This window comes from Dama dama, chromosome 7 (genome assembly GCF_033118175.1).
Source record: "Dama dama isolate Ldn47 chromosome 7, ASM3311817v1, whole genome shotgun sequence".
NCBI lineage: Eukaryota > Metazoa > Chordata > Mammalia > Artiodactyla > Cervidae > Dama > Dama dama.
In genome coordinates, this window is record NC_083687.1 from 28,940,051 (window position 1) to 28,962,022 (window position 21,972).

Here is a 21,972-nt window from a genome sequence, read left to right on the forward strand (position 1 = left end):
CTAGCACCACAAACAACCACTGGAAGCTTTGGTAACATGTCCCCTGGGAAGACTGAAGCCCACAGAATGTGAATGCTGAATGGGAACTTACCAACAGATGTTCTAAAGCACTCTCACAGATGAATAAGTCTGGAGGTTTCACTCTTCTGTTCAGAATAACTTTCTAGAGGCTGGTAAATTGATTTGTACACTCACTTTCTCATCCAGGGCACAGAGATCAAAAGAATGTAGGCAAATGTAAGCTATTACAGTACTTTTCTTGTTCTTATCTTTCTCCTCCCTCTATTTTCTCAAACTAGACTTTTTTTTCCTTTAGACTAATTAAGAGAAATTTCTCTATTGCTTAAACTACTGACTGTTTTTCTAAAAGCTTTTCCATCTTCTGCCTATACTATTTGGGAACATAAAGGCACCCAAAGGAATTTACCCACTTCTACAGAGGTTTCAGCAGACGTTCTTCAACAAAGAACACTAAAACCTGCAAAATGTTTCAAGTATTAAAATGAGCTTTGGGAGACTCAAGAGTAAGGGAATATATGTACACTTATAGATGATTCACATTGTTGTACAGCAGAAACGAACATAACATTGTAGAGCAATTATCCTCCAATTTAAAAAAATAATCCAATATTGTAAAGTAATTAGCCTCCAACTAATAAAAATAAATGAAAAAAAGAAAAAGAAAAAAAAATCCTATCATAAACCATAATGGAAAAGAAGATTTAAAAAAACAATGTATCAGATCCTCCTCTAAAATTACCCAATCTGGCTAGGGTGACAGCCAGGTTGAATGATGCCTTTGCACATCCATTGCTAGTTTGAGAAATGTAAGGAAACTGTTCTGTTCATTTTTTTTCTTCAACCTCCTGAGTCATGTGGTTCTGCAAACGAATACCTTCAACCAGGATTTAGACCACTAAGAACTTGCACAGAAAAACACACACTGAATGTGTGTTAAACCTCTACACTCTGATGAACTATGTACCATACTCTGAACGAAATGAGAACTGTGTGTATGTATGTGGTGTGGGTGCGTGTGTGCGTGTGTGTGTGTGTGTGTGTGTGTCTGCATGTGGGGGTAGTATGAGTGCATTTTCTCTGGCTTTAAAATTTTAAAAGAAAAATAAAAAGCCATAGAGAGCAGTACTTGCCAAGGGTCATTTATTGCCCAAGTTTACAACAGTAGTGATACAAGTTTTTGCAAAATGAATTTGCCTCAGATTTCTCTGTCCTAATGCTTAGTTTGCACAAGTATTTAAGCTACGGTATTGAGCTGGAAATACCACTCGTGCTGAACTGTCTTGATCATTGACTAAGACACAGTTTCTTTTTTATGTAAATACTTGCATCCCAATAGCCGATGGGCATTGGATGCAGAACCTTGAGCCAGTTTTCAGGAACAACTGCAAACCTGATTTGGCACTGTGCATATATTCATAAAACACTTAAAACTGTGGAAATCTGGTTTAGGGTTAAGTGTAAACCATATTTTCACACTGCAAAGCATATTTTCACACTGCAAAGCATATTTTCACAGTTTTAAGTGTGTGTTTTTTTTTTGTTTTGTTTTGTTTTTGTTTTTTAGTTTTAAGTGTTTTATGAATAGATGCACAGTACCAAAAAAAGGTGGAGAAGGCAATGGCAACCCACTCCAGTACCCTTGCCTGGAAAATCCCACGGACGGAGGAGCCTGGTAGGCTGCAGTCCATAGGGTCACTAAGAGTCGGACACGACTGAGCAGCTTCACTTTCACTTTTCACTTTCATGCATTGGAGAAGGAAATGGCAACCCACTCCAGTGTTCTTTCCTGGAGGATCTAGGGGCTGGGGAGCCTGGTAGGCTGCCGTCTATGGGGTCTCACAGAGTCGGACACGACTGAAGTGACTTAGCTGTAGCAGCAGTACATAAAGGTAAATGGAGAACTCAGTTCAGTACATTTGTACATTTTGTGGGAGGGTGCTTTTCACATTAACTGCCCATTTGTGTAATTTATAGTCTGACATGATGTGTTTGTTTAAGAAAAAGTACATAGTATAAACCCATTAAGGATCTGAGGGAAGAGAAAAAGCTTAATGTAGAACTAAGCTTTTAAAGTATGTCTTTTGATTTTTTTAATCCTGGTCTTGGTGCAAATGTTAGTTATGCCTTATTCATACCACAGTTAGGTCACTGTGCTGTGATATGGTCTGTATTCATGCTGCCCTAGATACTTTTGCAATTATTTGTTGCAGACTTGTGACTGTCCCTCTTAACTTTGTTTTATGTAAGTAATTTGTAAAAAGTTTCTTTAACTTTTTGCTTTTGCTTATTTAATTTTGAATAAAAGCTAAATTCATAATAAAAAATGTATTTACATGTATGGGCTAATGCTGGCTTGTTTTATATTTCAGGCAGAACTATACTACCTATCGGTAAATTTATTGGCTTCTTTATAACACTAGCATATACTGGGCCATTATTGGATACATAAGATTTTATTAACGGATTTTTCACTTTCAGATCAAAAGTTAATTTAGAGTTAGAATGAACCTCAATGGCTTATATAAAGAATAAACTGACAAATAAATTGTTATATCAAGAGAACTGATTTGTCTATTTAAAGAAATTTACATGTCCATACTAGGACAGAAAGAAAAATATTAATATTTTAATGATGCAATGGAAGTAGGAAAGGAAACTAGTCCTATAATTAAAAGAGGGGAGAGGAAGAAGGAACTAATTGAAGAGCTATCTAAATTTTATACACATTATACTGTTTCATTAAAAAGATAGAAAATTTAGGAGAGGAGAATACAAGAATAATGCATATACTATGTTTCTGCTAGGACTTCCAAAAAAAGGTAACTAACTGGTTTGAAAGCTAAGTATTAAAAAAATGCAAAGAAATATTTTAGGTAAGCCTAAGATAGTAGGTCTTGATTTTGTTTTGTTTGGAACTGTTGAGAAAATTTCCAGTAAGTTACTTTTCTGTGGCTAGTATCTGGAAAACATATGCATAAAGACATTTTGACAGATAAGCCCATCCATACCCATAAATCAACTTTGCATGTTCTAATGCTATTGTTTCCCTTTCTATGTTCCTCTCACATTAGTGAGCCTTCTTTAGAAATTACTGACAATTTTCAGAAAAGTTTAAAAGTATCCATTATAAGACTAAATACCACAAAACAAATAAAAATACTTTCAAAATGCAGATGACATCTGCATTGCAGAAGACAAGAGTCCAATGATGAAAAAAAATAGGTAAAACTTTACTGTAACATCATACTGCTTTCCTAAAAGATTTTAATATTAATAGTTCTTTTCTCTGGGTAAGAAAAGTAAAGTACACAAAAAATAGCCTCTCAACAGAGGCCCTTCAAATAGAACACTACGATTTCTGAGATTAATCAGACATTAAAATGATCTTTCATGAAACACAAAGAATCTCAACTGCTTTGAAATTCCCTTGACTTTTGTTTTTGAAGCACCCTCTGAAAATTACATGATTGACAGTTTTATTTCAACACACACATAGAGAAATTTCTTGATTGGGTATATTTTCATATACTACACATTACTTATGTCTTTATTTTTCTTTCTGCTTTAAAGCACCTGTATCAACCATCAGTAAGTTCCTTTCAAATCCTAAAATCTATAGACTATTGGATATTACAGTGTCAGTGGTCTAAAACCTCAATGCTAATATTTCTCTACCCTTTCTCTGTGTGATACAGATGAATAATTGATGATGCTGTAAAAGATTAAGAAACAACTATATATGTATAGTATATATATATTTTGTATATATATTATATGTGTATATATATATATATATATATACACACACACTCTTTATGAGAAATACTATTACCAGTTTTTGATACTGCATCCAATGTGACGTTCATAAGTATAAACAAAGAGATGAGGAAAATTAATAAAAGTATAAGAAGAAGGGAGATTAAGTGGTATGACTCCTTGACAGGTCCAAAAATAGTATAAACTGATTGCAATGGGCAAGAAAACAATATCTATATAGGCTCCAAGAAGATAATTCACTTTGCCCTTCTACCAGAATAAAGGAGCCCTAACTCCAGACTTCAGGTCTTCTCTTAGAACACAACAGAAGCATCAGCTATATAATCCAATTTCTTCAAAGTAACAGAGTAGAAATGATACCACAGCTAGCACAAGCTTGACCTACCAAAAATATCTGTATAGGTCAATAGTTTCTCTATTGACAAATGGTTGAAGAACATGTACCATTAATTTGCCCAAGAGAAAAATTCAAACAGTAAACATTTGGAGGAGTATTAAGCCTCAACTGTCACTAAAAGGGGCTTCAGGTGGTAAAGAATCTGCCTGCAGTGCGGGAGACCCAAGTTTGATTCCTGGGTTGGGAAGATCCCCTGGAGAAAGGAATGGCAACCCACTCCAGTATTCTTACCTGGAGAATTCCATGGACAGAGGAGCCTAGAGGGCTACAGTCCATGGGATTGCAAAGAGTCAGAAATGACTTACTACTAACACCACTACTTTTTGTGTCACTGAAAGAATTCCAATTTTAATTACCATGATGTACTACTTATATGTATTACATGAGCATAAATGAAAATCAGTGATGCTACTAGTAAAAAAATTTTTCAATGTGTTTCTAGATTTAGTTATTTATAGATTTAAAGGTACGTAGCAAATCTTCAAATTGATTGTATGTTTTAGTGGGATTGCTGGGTCCCAAGAGCGGTATTGCTGAGTCTTGTAGTAGCTCTATTTTCAATTTTTTAAGGCACCGGGTCCCCAATTTGGGCATTACTAAGGACATAAAAGAAAAGAACACAATTTCTAGAAATATATTTATAACTAAGTAAATACCATAGCTAAAATGTAAAAGAGAATCCAAATACCATAGAATTTGTTGTTAATATGATAACATGTGACTTTATAATTAGAACTGACAAATGTTTTTTCTCTGAATCAGGATTTGCTGAACCAGTTGGTAAGTTTTCCTTTTCCTCAACTGTTATGTCTTTTAATTTAAATACTAGCCTGAAAGTTATCCCTATAGTTTTTTACTGATATAATTAACATACAACATTCTATTGGTTTCAAGTGTATAGCATAATGATTCAATATTAATAGATATCATGAAACGAACACAATAAGTCTAGTTAACATCCATAACCATACATAGTTACATTTGTTTTTTGTGTTGAAAGCTTTTAAGATCTACTCTCTTAGCAACTTTCAAATATACAATATATTATTATTAACTATAGTCACCATGCTGGACATGACTATATAAAGGATGCACAAAAGAATGAGCTCCTCTTTAATGAACAGTCTCAAGCATAAATTTCCTAGTTGGCAGGAATTTTATAGACCCACTGCAGGTGGGTAAATAGACTATGGTCCACTTCATCTAAAAGCTAAAGATTAAGCAAAAAGACAGATGTATTCCCATGTTCAGAGAGCATTATTTACACTAGCCAAACTATGGAAGCCATACCTAAGTGCTCATCAACAGATGAGTGAATAAAGAAGATGTGGTATATATGTACAATGGAATATTATTCAGTTACTAAAAAAAGAGTGAAATTCTGCATTTGCAACAACATGGATGGACAGAGTGTATTATGTTTAGTGAAATAAGTCAGACAGAAGAAGACAAATATTCTATGTTATCACTCATATGTGGAGTCCAAAAAATAAAGCAAATGAATGACTATAACAACACTGAAAAAGACTCACAGATACAGAGAGTGGTAACCACTCACAAACCCGTGGTTATCAGTAGGGAGAAGAAACAGGGAAGAGGTTAGATAGAGGTATGAGATTAAGAGACACAAACTATTATGTATAAAATATATAAGCTACAATGATATACTGCACAGCTCAGGGAAATATAGTCATTATTTTGCAATAACTTTAAATGGAGCATAATCTATAAAAATATTGAATCACTATATTGTACATCTGAAGGTAATATAGTATTGTAAGTCAGCTGTACTTCAATTTTTAAAAGAAGATGTTATGATATAATAGCACAAAACCTAAGAATTAAGGTACTTTCCGGTCCCAAGACTGTGTCTTACATTCTCATAAAGGACCACCTTGCTAGGACTCACAGCATCAAATTAACTGATGTAGAAGTCTTTGAGCTTTTTGAATATTATTTTATAAGACTCCCTTAATGAATATTTACAAGGGGTATACATTGTATACTTAATAGTTTAAAAATAATAACAATAATTGTTTGTGCTTTTATTTTAGCAAAAACCTCACCACCTCTTAGTAAGTACAGTATCTTATAATTCTACTGACAATAGTCTGTTGCTGCATGCACAGGACTATTATTACATTCTATGATTGCTATTTTACAGTGGGGCAGAAATCAAGAACTTTATTGTTGCTGCCAATTATTTTGAAACTAAAACCAAATCAAAAAAGTAAACATAAAAGTACATTATCATTCAATCAAGTCAACAGACTTACCAGTGACAAAGAAGAATGTTCTTGCTAGAGATAAAAATGAGTCAAAGCTGAGAATTAAAAATAGAGAAATACAATGAAGGATAATTTTTTTTAAACACCTTGATAAATCTTCTAAATCTTACACACAGGATCCAAAAATTATCTGAACAAGTAAAGAGAATAAAAGAATAGACTATACCTATGTTCCTTCTGGGGCTTCCCAGGTGACACCAGTGGTAAAGAACCCGCCCACCAATGGAAGAGACAAAAGAGACTGGATTCCATCCATCCCTTGGTTGGGAAGATCCCCTGGAGAAGGGTGTGGCAACCCACTGCAGTATTCTGGAGAATGCCATGGACAGAGGAGCCTGGTGGGCTACAGTTCATAGGGTCACAAAGAGTCAGACACCACTGAAGCGAATTAGCACACACACACATGTTTCTTCTGAAATTACAAAATTAATAAAATGGAATCAATTAGGATTAATATTACAAATAGGATGAAGACAGAAATCCTAAAAAATAAAAATCAGATGGGGAAATGGAAACAGCAAAATGCAAAAGAATCAATGACTATAATTTATCTTAATGAAATTGAAGAAGCACATAGAATTACCATCAACCCAATTCATACTAACAAAAGGAGTTGTACTAATAAGAAAAAATATGTTTAAAAAATAATGGTCCACATAAGCTTAGATTTTGTGATAACTGATGATAAACAACCAAAAATTGTCAGATATTCTAGACTAAACTTTAGGAAAGCCAACTTCAAAAGCTTCAATTATAAACATAGAAGATCTTGTATAAAAAAGTGAAGAAATTAATGTTTAAGAGATTTTGCTGTGTTGGATTATAGTGCCAAAGCAGCCAACATGGAACTTTAAAGACCCAAAATAATATACATATAAAGGACCATAGAAGTATGGGCTCTGGGGTTTTGATGCTTAAGTATAAATGCAGAATTGACCACTGAACTGCCTGGTCTTGGGCAGTTTACTTAACCTATTTCTACTAGTTCTTTCATTGATAAAATGAAGGTAACAATTATAGCCACCTCATGGGATTTGAGTGAGAATTAAAATAGTTTAATCAGTTGGAACATTGCCTAGGCACATGTTAATCAACCAATTATCACTAGCTATTGTAATTATTTTGTACTCAAGAAATAGCTATATCCAAGATTTTTCAACTTCATTTATTTCTTTTTTATTATAGAAAAAGATGTGAGAGCCAGAGGTAAGTTCTTTCCATTTCTCCACTCCAAATCATTTCAGTTTAGCTGTATGTATGTTTTTGCTGAATCTGGCTGCTTCTGTGTCCAGCATTAATGTTATGATGTCTCCTTTTGCCTTTTTCCCTTCCATATCCAAAAGTTTGCTAATTAGTAGGAAATTGTGATTTTAAAACTGTAACCAAACTACAAAACAATACATGATTCTTTAATGGGGTTAGCAATGCCATGAAAGTTTTTGTGCTCTAAGGAAATTAGATGTAGAAATAACTCAAAGAAGCATATTATTAATTATACAATCTGTACGTTAAACTGCACTCATTTATGTTTGTTTATAGGAGCTGCTGAGAAACCCATGCTTAAGCTTTTTTCTATTTCTCAGCATAAGTGATTTTGGGATAAATAAGTTCACAAAGAATTTTTGATTACTCTGACAATTAACATACCCAAATTTGAAACCTCATATTAGTATTTCTCACTGTATACTCAGCCCTGAGTGGTGAGGATTTTTAGAGATTACTGACAGTTTGCTGAAAAGCTTAAATGCCCTGAATAACTAAGAGGGTATATTCCTCAGAACAAATAAAATTCACTTTAAAAGAAAAACAATGTAGACTGGAGTCTACATAAAAGGGAGTCAACATTAAGAGAAAAGAGAAAGTATATATGAGAGGCTATTAAGAAAGGATGAAAATGAGTTGTTCAAAGATAAATACAAATGATTAGGGAAAGTAATGGGTTCCCCTTTAATAAACAGCCCCAGTAATAAGCTTCTCAGCAGAGATATCACAGAGGAGCTACCACAACAAATGGGTGATGAGACTAAAATCTTACCACAGTTCTCTCCAGTCTTGGCACTTAGCATGGCACACACCAATAAAGGACCATTTGACCAGGAACTATAGCAATACATCACCATGGCAGAGGTGTTTGTGCTGGTTGGGTATCATTTTATAAGATTTCCAAATTGGAAGCTTTTAAAAAGGAAAATGTGCTGCTCAATAACAGGTTAACAAATAACTACTTGTTTGTGCTTATATTTCAACAAAAGCTGAACCACCTAGTGGTAAGTACATTATTTACCTTGTTAATGATTATAGTATAAAGACTTCAACTAACTTTGAAGGTTGTCATGGTCAATTGGACACAAGTTAAGACTTCTCAGTTACTGAAAATTTTCTTGAAACTAAACCTCACTGATTTGTAGAAAGAATAGCTAAGAATTTCAGCATTGTGTCAAGTTAGCTGACTTGCCAAACCACAAAATAACATTCTCAGAAAAAGGAATCAGGAGACATTTAAAGAATTTAAATGAAATGAATTAACTTAGTTGAAGCTAGGAAAGGAAAACTGAGAAACAAAAGAAATGGGTGAGAGTAAGGGAAGAAAATCATAAGATGAAATTTATAAATCTTATTCCTAGCTCCCCAAAGTCACTCAGATGCCTAGACAATACAGAAAGTGAATAAAAGAACTGGCCATATATATACTTCTCTCAGGATATCAAAATTGATAGGATATAATTCAAATGGGTAACATTTTAAGTGAAATGTGAGAAATGGAATATTTTCTACCATATCAGTAAAAAAAGATTTCACAGTCATCTGCAATTCCAGCGCTCTAATGTGGGCCTAAGGGCACTCAGGAAGGAGAAAAATACTTGCAATATAACAGCCATCAAATTGTAGCCACTCACTATGGTGAGTCCAAGGAAGCTCAGGATGTGAAAAATACAGGATACTGGCCCCAGGATAGCTGAGATACATATGAAAGGAATGATTTTAGTGAGCCCAGACTCTTGCATCTTTCCATACATAGAAAAGCACTAAATTCCTTAACTTGGGATATCTGATTTTCTTTAATTAACAGTAACCTTTTGATGTTCAGACTACTGGTCCTTCATTGTAAGATTTCTATATAACCTGGCTCCTCCCCTTACCTACTTGTAGCATTTCTCTCAGGGTTACTTGAGATGCTGTCTCTCGGGCTTGATGTCCTAAAACTTCCCACCAAACGAAACATAACTCTTAACTTTTAGGTTGTGACTATTTTCTAAGTTGATAAATGGAAGAAGAGCAAAAAATAAAAGCATAATGTATAAGAAAATGGAAACTACAAAGTTAAATTTAAACTGACTTTAAACATCTTATTATGTGTAGAAAAAGTAACAGGAGTACTTCAGTTCAGTTCAGTTCAGTCACTCAGTCATGTCTGACTCGGCAACCCCATGAACCGCAGCACGCCAGGCCTCCCTGTCCATCACCAACTCCAGGAGTCCACCCAAACTCATGTCCATTGAGTCAATGATGCTACTCTCAACCTAATTTACACAAACAAAATGGATTGTATTAATGAGAAAAAGAACCAGAAAGCCTTGGTAAAAGATCACACGAACTTAGACGATGTGAGTATAAAGGAGAAAATGGCTAAAAAGTATCAGATATGTGAACTTTAGGAAAGCCGATTTCAAAATTTCACAGCATTAGCATTGTTAAGGGCTTTCCTAGTAGCTCAGCTGGTAAAGAATCCACCTGCAATGCAGGAGACCCCAGTTCGATCCCTGGGTCAGGAAGATCCCCTGGAGAAGTGTTCTTGCCTGGAGAATCCCCATTGACAAAGGAGCCTGGTGGGCCACAGTCTATGGGGTCACAAAGAGTCGGACACGCAAAGAGCAACCAAGCACACAAGCACAGCATTGTTAAAGCTTTGAGAGGCCACAAGTCCCAGAGTGACACAGCAACGTAAAAGAATAGAAGGACAAAACAATCATGTGTTCAGAAATATTTGCTTTCACAACATGAATGAACCTGAAGGGCATTGCACTAAGTGAAATAAGCTAGACAGAGAAAGAAAATACTGTATAGTATCAAATACGTGTGGAATCTTTTTTTAAAAAGCAAATTCCTTAGAAACAAAGAATAGAATGGTGCTTGCAGGGGCTGGGGAGCAAGAAAAATGGAAGACGTAGTTATAAGGTAAAAAATTTCCTGAGGCTCCCATGTACAGTATGGTGACTGTAGTTAATAATACAATATTGTATGCTTTAAAATTACTGAGTGTAGATCTTAAGTGTTCCTGTCAACAAGGACAGCAGTATTTTATGTATCAAAATTCAACTCCTTCATTGAGTTCTAGATCCCATCCCATTTCATTCCCTTAGAGACTTAGCTGACCTCAAAACTCACATTTCCTGTTATCTTCAATTTCTCCCTTTCAGCATTTAAACATTTTAATGTCATCCTGTATTTTTTTAAATTCTTCCATGACCCAACCACCTGCTCCAACCCAGCCACTCCCTCTCTCATCATGGCTAAACTGCATCAGATTTGTCCTCATTCCTTACCTCTAATGCTACTTCAACATCCACTTCTTAGTCTACTACAACCTGGCTTTAAATTATCTTTAAATTGTTTAATCCTTTAGAGTAAATAAAATTATGTAATTGATTTCTATAGTGTTAATTTATTTTCAATTTTTCATGAAGTCTCTAATCTTTTTAAGTTAGTTTTATGCTAATTAAGAAGATTTGCCAATGAATTTGTAGACCAAAACTCCACTGATTAACAAAAAGAATAAAAAGCAGAACCAACAAATTATAGTTTAAGTCACACATTCTTGACAATGAGGACAATGAGGACCAAATGTAAGAAAAGTTAGAATGAAAAATGGGAAAACTACAAAATGAAGAAATGGAAAGAAGCAGGTATTTGCCAGGCTCTGAAGACATCAGACATACTTCATAAGTGATCATGTTGACAGGGATTCCAGCATCAAAATAATTGTAACAGAAATCCTTGTGCTTCTTAGTTGTCATTATAAGATTCCTCAGTGGGAGATTAACAGGGGAAAAATATGCTATACCCATAACTGACTAAAACAACATGTCTCTTGTATTTCAGCAAAAGTTATACCACCACCTAGTAAGTAACACTGCCATATTTATAATTACTTTATGTAATGGACTATTATAGGGTACATGGACTATTATTAACTTTGCTGGTTGTCATTTTCAGTGAGGGACAAGTTAAGAATTTTACTGAATTCCTGGAAATTAAATGCCACTTACCTGTAGAAAAATAACCTGTAAAGGATATTATTCTTATTCCAAACCAAAGGGGAGGAAAATGTATGCTAAAGTTGTAAGTTAAATGAATTGAAGCAGAAAGAGGAATATAGAGAAATAAGAGTGTAAAATGAGGGGGAAAGAACTTGTTAAACATTTAAAGTTTATATTCAGTACCCAGAGGTGTACTTGGGAGGCTAGACAACAGAGTAAGAAGTAAATAAAAGATAGTACAATATTTTGAGGAACCACAGGTTTTTACAAGTTGACAGGACACAACTGGAGAGGAATGGTATTTTTTAAATGAATTGAACAGAAAGATGAAAAATAGGAAACAAAGACTTTGGACAAGAAAATGGGAACAATTAAGTTTTAAAAATCAAAATGACAAAATCATATCCCAGTGATGAAGCAGTAGATACTCTGATGTTCTCATTATCTCTCAACAACAAACTTCCAGCTTTGCAGCAGCCTTCATCCCACATCGCCAGTTACTGACCTCACTGACACCTTTAATTTCTTGACTTTTCTAATTTCTCCTGTTTCATTTACCACTATCCGGTCTTTACTTCCTAACTCCATAGACATCACTCTTGTCACTTACAGGACAATACCTCCAAATCCTCTGGCCCACTTTTCATCTATCAGAACAGATTTGCATGTAATCTTGGACTAATTCTGCCATCCTCCTTCTCTACACAAACACTTTTTACACTGGGTGCTACAGGAAAATAACACCAGCCATACAGACATGTGCCTCCATTGACTCATGGCTGATGGCCTCAAGTGGATACTCAAAACTGGCCACAGTAACTCTTTCCACATCCGCTTGCTCTCCCATTTTCCACAGAAACTATTTGAAATAATCTTTGTGACTCTGCTGCTGCTGCTAAGTCACTTCAGTCGTGTCCGACCCTGTGTGACCCCATAGACGTCAGCCCACCAGGCTCCCCCGTCCTTGGGAGTCTCCAGGCAAGACCACTGGAGTGGGGTGCCATTGCCTTCTCCATAAATATAAAATCGCTCCACACCTTTTACTCCCCACAGGGACCACGCATCATATTGGATGAATAAAAATAAATATTACACGCAATTACAGATTTCTGCCACCAAATAACCTGCAGGTGAAGCCTTCCATTTATCTTCCCTCCGACTACAGTAGTAGCCAATGGCCTCGTCTCTCCTATCAAAGATCAGCTCCTCCCGCTTGGATGTGGATTCCACCACCATTCATCAGTTCTGGGAGCTCTCTCTCCAACAATCATCCCACTCTGCTGAATCTTCAACCTTACCCTCACTATTGCATCCTACACACTAGTATCATGCATTCATATTATTTTTATACTTTTGTAAATCCTCTGGTGACCCTGCCATGTCCTTCATCCTTTAATTATTCATAGTTGGTCTGTTTACACCTATCACTTTAAAATATGTAGTGTTGTCAGCAGTCCTAAGTGTTTACACTTATCTTTTAAAGTAATGAGTTAGCCAAAAAATAAGTTGGGGTTTTTCCATTTAATAGTATGGAAAGAATCTAAACAAACTTTTTGGCCAACTCAATGTGTTGCTAAGGCACTAGTCCAACTCCTTGACTTTTTTCATGTATCATCACTTTATTTTCAAGATATATTTATGTCACTTTGTAATCACCTTGTTATTTGGCTCTCACTTTATTTTCAAAATCTATCCCTGGAATCATTAGTTGCTTCTAACTACTTCAGCAGTGAAACAGTAGTCACCACATAAGCTTACTCTAAAGTCAGATTTCAAAATACCAGATCATAACTTCTAATTACTGCATACTGTTCACTGACCAGTATGCATCCACCACAGTGGATCCACAGTGTATTTATCCACTCCCTTTGTGACTGATGGCAAAGTCTCCATCAATGATCTAGATCAAAGAACTAGAGCATGTTCTCTTTATAATTTGTGAATTATATATCTAGAAGGTAAATCTGGAGTAGTATCGCTGATAGGTAAGACAGATAATTTCATTCATAGATTGCTTTTCAGAACTACTGTAATAATCTACAGTCTCCCCAGCTCTTAAGAATATGTTCCCTTCACCTTCTATCTGAAGAGCACTTGTTTTTATCTCTCTTTCTAATCTTTCCATTCTGGTTGATGCAAGAAAGTTCCCTGCTATTTTATTTTGCTTTCCAATGCCTACTGATGAGTTCACATATATATTTATATACTTACCAGCCATTCAAGTTTTCCTTTTCCTATTCATATATTTTGACTATTTTGCCATTTGGGTTCCCATCTCTTTCTTGTTATTTGTCAAGCGTCTTTTGGACAGATTGGGTATTAATTCTTCGTGACTTCTTTGTCTTGAAAACATCTTCTCTCAATCTGCCATATGTCCATGAACCTTGTCTATAATGTTTTTGGTTAAACAGAAACACTTTTGATGTATTTAAATACATTTGCTTTCCACATTATGTGCTTTGGAGATTCTAAGAAGGCCTTCCCTACATCCAAGACCATTGGAAGTGATCTTTTATTTATTTTCTTTTATTAAATCTACAGCTTTATCTTTCCCATTTAGGATTTTAATCTATCTATTGATGATGCTTTTCCTCTGCAGAGTACAGTCTTCTTAAGGTCTCCCAGCACACCAAGCTGTCTTCCATAAAAGAAAAGCTCAGTAGTTCCTACAGGGTTTTGATACCTTAGAGAGACTGAATGCTGCTTAAGTCCAAATATCTACCACATTGATAAAACTATGTATCTTTTAAAGTGACTGATTTTATTTTCTTAACTATTAAGTCTAAATGTATAGGAATAATACCTCTATCTCCATTACCTAATACATCTTGTCTCCAAAATGGTAGACTGTAAATATTTATTTTATAAAAGGAGGAATATTATAGTCTTTGCATTTGTCTATAAATTTTAGAAAGAGGTAAAATGATGTGGAGTCAACTCTGGATTCCCAGAACATAGCTGCCACCTTCTTGGTCTATGACTGAAGATAGATTAATGATCCTTTCTCGTTTGAAAGAATGTCAAACAGTGGAACAACAACAAAGTGGAGAGAAGGGGAGGAATAGAGAAATAAAAAATCCTATATTTATATTTCCTATACATAAATAGGAAATATTTCAAGTAAATAAAGTTCAATAAAGAGATTTGGAAGTCTAGGATTACAGTGTCAAAGGAGTCAATGTGGAGTTGGGGAGAAGGGTGGTAACAACACAACAGAGTTTAGAGGCAAGGATTTTGGAGCAAAGTGGCCAGGGTTCAAATCTAATTCAGAGTTGAGGAACCTTGGGTGATTTACTTCAGCAGTGAAACAGTAGTCACCACATAAGTTTACTCTGAAATCAGATTTCAAAATATCATATCATAAATATAGAGAACTTTGTTAATAACTCTGATAAGCCCTGGTTTCTGTAAATAATAAAGCAGTTTAGTAAAGGATGAAGTGAAGCCCAGTTGGAGAAAAGCATCTGGGATGTGACTGAGATAAGATATTATACATTTTATAGAAGTCAGGCAATGTCTTGTTCTATCTCAGGGAAAGAAACATTCACTGAAATTTTATAAACCCAACGTCCTCAAGTTTTCTCTCAACTTTATCTCCCTCTGATTCCATGTTGGATCCAGAGAAGATTCCAGAATTCCATGCTGGATCCAGAGAAGAATCAGGAAGCATTGACATCAGGAGGAAAGGAGACTGGAGAAGTAAGTCGGGCTCAGTTATGAAGGACTTTATGAATCATGCTTGAAGTTTGGATATTAGAAGTTTTCAAGGAATGCATAATCAGAATTGCACTTTAGAAAAAAAACAAGTCTGAAAGCAATGTAATAACAGGGCTCAGAGGCCAGCCACTTGTATGATTAGATGATCACTTCATATTCAAAACCTCTCTCATTAGAAAGAGGGTGGGTTTTGACAGAGAAACAGGTTTCAGTGTTTGTGAGAAAAAAATTAAAGTGGGATATCCTAGCAAGCATACGCCAAAGATCTTAAAGAGTTCAGCAGAGGTATGCAAAATCTCTGTTTGGAATACTATCCTAAGAAACCATTCTCCAAATGGAAAAATAATAATAATAATTAATAATTTTTTTTCTTTGTAAGCAATGGAAGCACCAAAAAGAAAATTACTTTCAGGTTCCAAATTCTAGTTTTCTGTGTGAAAAAAGGAAAAAAAAAAAAAAAACAGAACAAATACAGAATTCAAAAATTTATCTCTCCCATCAGGTGGCACAATCGTAAAGAATCCACATGCCAATGCAGGAGATACAGGAGACACAGGTTCTATCCCTGGGTCAGGAAGATGCCATGGAGTAGGAAATGACAACCCACTCCACTATTCTTGCCTGGAAAACTCCATGGGCAGAGGAGCTTGGTGGGGCTCACCATACAGCCCAAGGGGTCGCAAAGAGTCAGACATGACTGAGCGACTCAGCATGAAGCATGTACATGGTTATCTATAGTAGCCTGAAAATAATAAATAAAGCACATTTCCCATTTAAATGTATTTTATGAAAAGAGTAAAGGAAAAGATGAATCAATGAGGAAACAAATGGAAGGAAGAAAATTTAAATGAATGCTTACATTTAGGAGGGCCTGAATTTCAACTCCCTATTGAAGAGTGCTAAAGCAAACTGAGCTTTGCTTTATGAAATAATCTGGGATCTGATTTTAGAATGGAAACTTAGCTGCCTGTGCATGGTCATTTCTAAACTAAGACCAGAATTCTATCATTTTTATGCCTTTGAAATACTTCTAGTTTTCCTATTGATGTTTGTTTATTCAACTGAACAGTAAATTAAAGGTATAAAAATATGTATTTATGGACTCAATGGTACTATTGCATTGTGAATTTTAATTTTATCCTAAATGGACATGAAACATCTCTGCATACATCCTAAAGCTTATGCCTGATGCTCCATCTAGAAGCTCAATCAAAATGGAATCCCTTGTGCCAGACACAGTGCCTGAACATGATGGATGGTTAATAACTATTTGTTGAATGAACCATTGAGGGAATGAAGGAAGAAAGGGAGAACAGAAGATTATCAATATAATTTATATTCAACACGTGCAGACAAAGGGACCTCCAATGGTAGTATTTTTCTTCGGGAAGAATCAGTGATACTCATTGGCTCTTTTGTTGTTTTATTCCCAGGGTATTTTTCTGTCTTCCATAATATTTAAGGGCTACCATTTCTAGCCCTTACAAAGACTTCTAATTGCTCTGAAATATGATAGATTACTGATAATTTTTAAAGTAGATATTCTTTACTAACAGAAAAAAAGATATTCCATATGATTTGTGATAACATTGCCCATAGAGAAAGTATTAAGCCAATTTGTCAGCAATATATTGACTCTGTGACACAAGTTCAAAAAAAAAATTTTTAATAGCGAAGGACAGACAGATTTCCTAGGATAAGGAAGAGAGCAGGAGGAGATTACATGAGGAAAACTGAAAGAATTAAAAAGGGAGAGAAACTTCAAATGTTGAAAAACAGTGAAAACACATGGAGAAATGTGGCATAGGTGCTATCTTTCCTATCCTTCCTCCAGATCCATAAGTTAGCAGATTGCTTTAAAAACAAACAGGGTTGGTTTAGTGCTCTGCAAATGTCCCATTTTAAAGCATTCTTTCTGGAAGAATATGAAAGTAAACAATATATTTTTGAAACATATTTTGGATTTTGTCTAAATAATTTTTGGTTTTGTTTTTTAGAAGCAGCTTCAGCACCCTCAAGTAAGTGTCTTGGCATTTGTCAATTCTAATATGTATTAATCTCCTGTAGGATCCAGGGAACTTTTCACAAAATGTCTACTTTCAATTCAGACTGTCTATCTCATTTCAGACTCCCCTATCTCAGTCTCCTTTCTTTCCATTTTACCCAGAATTCCCACAGTTCATAGAGGAATTTCGGGGAAGTAAAATATTTAAATCACAAAATGAAAAAACAGGAAATAAAGTATCTCCTGGTTTTAATTAAATGTTTTTAAAAAGAAAAGAAGTTAAAACTTAAATTAAAAGAAATTAACTGTTGAATTTAGGAAACTGTGGTCTAAAGACAACAGTTACAATGCTTTTCAGGTTTTAATTCCCAATAAGATAGTGAAGGGAAAAAGGCACTTGTTGAGGAGAAGCAGTAGTCTCCTTCCCAGCCCTCTTAAGGTCTATCTCTACTGCAACTAAAGTTGAAAGTGAAAGTCACGCATGCATGGACTGTCCATGAAATTCTCTAGGCCAGAATACTGGACTAGGTAGCCTTTTCCTTCTCCAGGGGATCTTCCCAACCGGGGGATCAAACCCAGGTCTCCTGCATTGCAGGCAGGTTCTTTACCAGCTGAGCCACAAGGGCAGCCCAAGAACACTGGAGTGGGTAGCCTATCCCTTCTCTAGATAATCCTTCCAACCCAGGAATTGAACTGGGGTCTTCTGCATTGCAAGCATATTCTTTACCAACCCCAGCAAATATCATAGAGGATTTGATGGCCCTGGGATGTAGACCACTGATGTTCTTAAGAAAAGAAGATTATCAACATTAAATATATACCATATTCAAGAATAAAAGATTAAAAAGAAACTTTTAACTTTAGAAAAGTTTATAGTAAGTACCTATATCAATAATTTTCCTTTCCATTTTCTTCATATAGAAACACCTTGGTCTTGAACAACATAATAGCTTAGTACTACCACTTAAGCAGAAGAGGAGACCACATAATTCTTCCTTTCCCTTGCTGTGGGATTATTGCCACTTAAAAAAAATAATAACTCTTTATAACTGAAAGGAAAATAAATATGAAGGGAAAATATATTGATAAAATTATTTATTAGAAAAATTGGCATTCTTCTTGAAAAACAGTATTCAGTGATTCAAACAAAAATGAGGAGGTAGCAGAGAATAAAGAGACAGATGTAGCTAAGCAAAGAAAGGAAAGGAAGGACTTAAATTTGCAAATACCAGTCAAAAGAAAGCTTTCAATTCTTGATGGAGCAAAGAATTGAAAAAAAATTAGAATAAGCTCCACTTTCCCAACTCTCCCTGAAGCCTACCAAATTGAGGGTTCATAAAATCTCAAAAACCAAAGCCATTCTTAAAGTCATAATACTGAACTTATGATACATTTCAATATAACTGAAAGTGTTTGTCATTTCTCAGGAAAATACTTTATGGTCTAAATAATGACTCAGTAGCTGATCCAGAAGTTTACTCTAAATTATTTCTTTGGTTTATTTAAGCCAAATATTTATAGCCTCTTGATAAGTTCTAAAAAATGTTCTCTAAAACATATCAAGCAATAAAAATGATGGAGAAATCTAAAAATAAATGAGCTGGGTATACAGGAAAGAATGCTAAAGATCCAAAAACGTGAGTTAATTTTAAAAATACAGATAAAGAGGAGCTCTTTCGTTTTAATCTATCAGTTTGTGAAAGATTGAAAAGGTTTACAGAGTATAATGTTTTTAGAGTTTGGCCAAATTTCTGTTTCTATGCCCTATTGATATTAAGGTTTAACTTTTCAAGAGTACATTTGGCGATGTTTCAAAATACAAAATGTACATACCCTTTGACTAAGAATTTATACTTCCAGAAATGTTTTCTAAGAAAAACTAGGACAGCTTTTCAAAGGTATATGTATTAGGTGGTTTAACACAGCATTATTTATAATAATTAAAATTTGAAAATAATATTTAATATGAGATTGTTATAAAATTATGAGATTTTATAAATAGAATTTATGTAAACATTTAAATGATCTTGTCAATCAATATTATTGACATATAACTGTTAAATATTTTTAAATTAAAAGATCACTGTAGTAATCTCAATGTATTTGTCATATGCTTATATACTATAAGAACCAGTTGCTTTCCTACCTTAAGTAATGCTACCATTTCTAAATTATTTTTAATGCAGAATCCTTGAAAACCTGTGAGACAGCTAAGGAAAGTTCCAGCTTCACAGTCTTTCAAAATGCTAGTTTGGCAATTGTTATCACTCAAAGTGAGATGGAATTTTCTAAAGGAATCATAAATATTATATAATAATTTTCTCAGGAAAAGTTCTCCTTTTCAGTTTACATCTCTTTTTAATTTTAATCATACACTCTAGCTATATTCTACTGAGCAATTACCAATTTCTTGTGTTGTATTTTTCCCTTTTCTCAATTCAATACTTGAAAAGATACTGTATTTCAAGGACCTCTTATCTAACCGTTTGTGTGTGTACAGCTTCACAAATTTTATATTATTGGGAAGGCAAATTTAATGACTCAAGCTTAACCCAAAGCAAAAATGTTTGATATGAAAAGATCAAAATTACTTAAGATGTTAATTATGTACTTTTATTATATGCTCTGTTATATTTTCAGGTAATTTGAGAGAATGTTCAAAAACAGAGGCAAAAAGTGGCACTGGAGAAACAAGAAAAACTACCCCAAAACAGGATATTTATTTGAGAATTCAAATAGTCCCACCACAAATTAGCCAAAGTGGTCCTAAATACCAGCATAAAAGAGATTTAAGTGGCCCTGAGGAGAACTATGAAAAGGGACAAAAACCGAAGCCTGAAGTGAAAGTTGAAAAGCTTCCTGAGAAAACTCTGAATAAAGAAGGGAAGAGAGTAAAAGATGAAAAAAGAAAAGGTATCGGGGAGGTTATGGACAAGGAAAATAAAACAGAAAAGGGCCAATCAAAGAAAGGAGATAGTATAAAAGATGAAGGTGAAACTGGGGAACGAAGGGTGAATGTGAAAAAGAAGGGAGACGAGGACACAGATAATAAAGACAAGAAGGGAGATGAAGACAGGGAGGACCAGGACAAGAAAGAAGATGAAGATAGCAACAAGAACAAAGACAAGATGGAAGATGAGGATAAGACAAAGAACAAGGACATGAAGGGAGATGAAGATAAGATAAAAGTCAAGGATATAAAGGAAGATGAGGACAAGACAGAGGACAAGGACATGAAGGGAGATGAGGACAAGACAGAGGACAGGGACACGAAGGGAGATGAGGACAAGACAGAGGACAGGGATATGAAAGGAGATGAGGACAAGACAGAGGACAAGGACAGGAAGGGAGATGAGGACAAGACAGAGGACAGGGATATGAAAGGAGATGAGGAAAAGACAGAGGACAGGGATATGAAAGGAGATGAGGAAAAGACAGAGGACAGGGATATGAAAGGAGATGAGGAAAAGACAGAGGACAGGGACAGGAAGGGAGATGAGGACAAGACAGAGGACAGGGACAGGAAGGGAGATGAGGACAAGACAGAGGACAGGGACAGGAAGGGAGATGAGGAAAAGACAGAGGACAAGGACAGGAAGGGAGATGAGGAAAAAACAGAGGACAAGGACAGGAAGGGAGATGAGGAAAAGACAGAGGACAAGGCCATGAAGGGAGATGAGGACAAGACAGTGGACAAGGACATGAAGGGAGATGAAGACAAGATAGAAGTCAAGGATGTAAAGGGAAATGAGGAAAAGACAGAGGACAAGGACATGCAAGGAGATAAGGACAAAACAGATGACAGGGACATGAAGGGAGATGAGGACAAGACAGAGAACAAGGACATGAAGGGAGGTGAGGAAAAGACAGAGGATAGGAACATGAAAGGAGATGAGGACAAGGACATGAAGGGAGATGAAGACAAGATAAAAGTCAAGGATATAAAGGGAGATGAGGACAAGGACATGAAGGGAGCTGAGAACAAGGCAGAAGACAAGGACATGAAGGGAGATGAGAATAAGACAGAGGACAAAGATACAAAGGGATTTGAGGACAAGATAAAAGACAAGGACATAAAGAGAGATGAGGACAAAAAGAGCAAGAATATCAAAGGCGATACTATGAAGAAAAGAGATAAAATAAAAATGAGCAAAGAGGACAAGAATATAAACCAAAGAAAAAGTTCCAGGCAGAAAAAGGACAGTAAAAAGTCACACTGACGAAAAACAGCACCAGATTTTATAAACTAACAAACAGAATTGAGTAATTTCACTCCAACACTATCAACTTCAAAACTAGCTTCCAGTCTTTTACAGTATCAATTAAAATGATAGATTCCTCACATTTCTTTAGCCACAAAATTTCTGCTTCTTTGCTTGCAACCTGGCAAAAAAATCCTTCATAAATTTCATCTTCTTAGATCTTTCAATTTCAAACTTCAGCTTCCAAATGTAAATTTTTCAAAATGTAAGTCCATTATGTATAATTGTCAACAAAACACAATTTTTC

At 35.1% G+C, this 21,972-nt stretch overlaps 1 protein-coding gene across 1 annotated transcript; it reads left to right on the top strand.

The window, feature by feature from the left end:
* Positions 1–1,881: 1,881 nt before the first annotated feature.
* On the top strand, positions 1,882–21,951 carry LOC133059088 (uncharacterized). The gene is made up of 7 exons (XM_061146122.1): positions 1,882–1,910; positions 4,958–4,975; positions 7,669–7,689; positions 11,584–11,604; positions 15,363–15,440; positions 17,456–17,476; positions 20,104–21,951. Exon 7 carries the CDS (start codon positions 20,391–20,393, stop codon positions 21,681–21,683), a length of 1,293 nt encoding a protein of 430 aa, XP_061002105.1. The 5' UTR covers positions 1,882–1,910; positions 4,958–4,975; positions 7,669–7,689; positions 11,584–11,604; positions 15,363–15,440; positions 17,456–17,476; positions 20,104–20,390; the 3' UTR covers positions 21,684–21,951.
* The last annotated feature ends 21 nt before the right edge of the window (positions 21,952–21,972 follow it).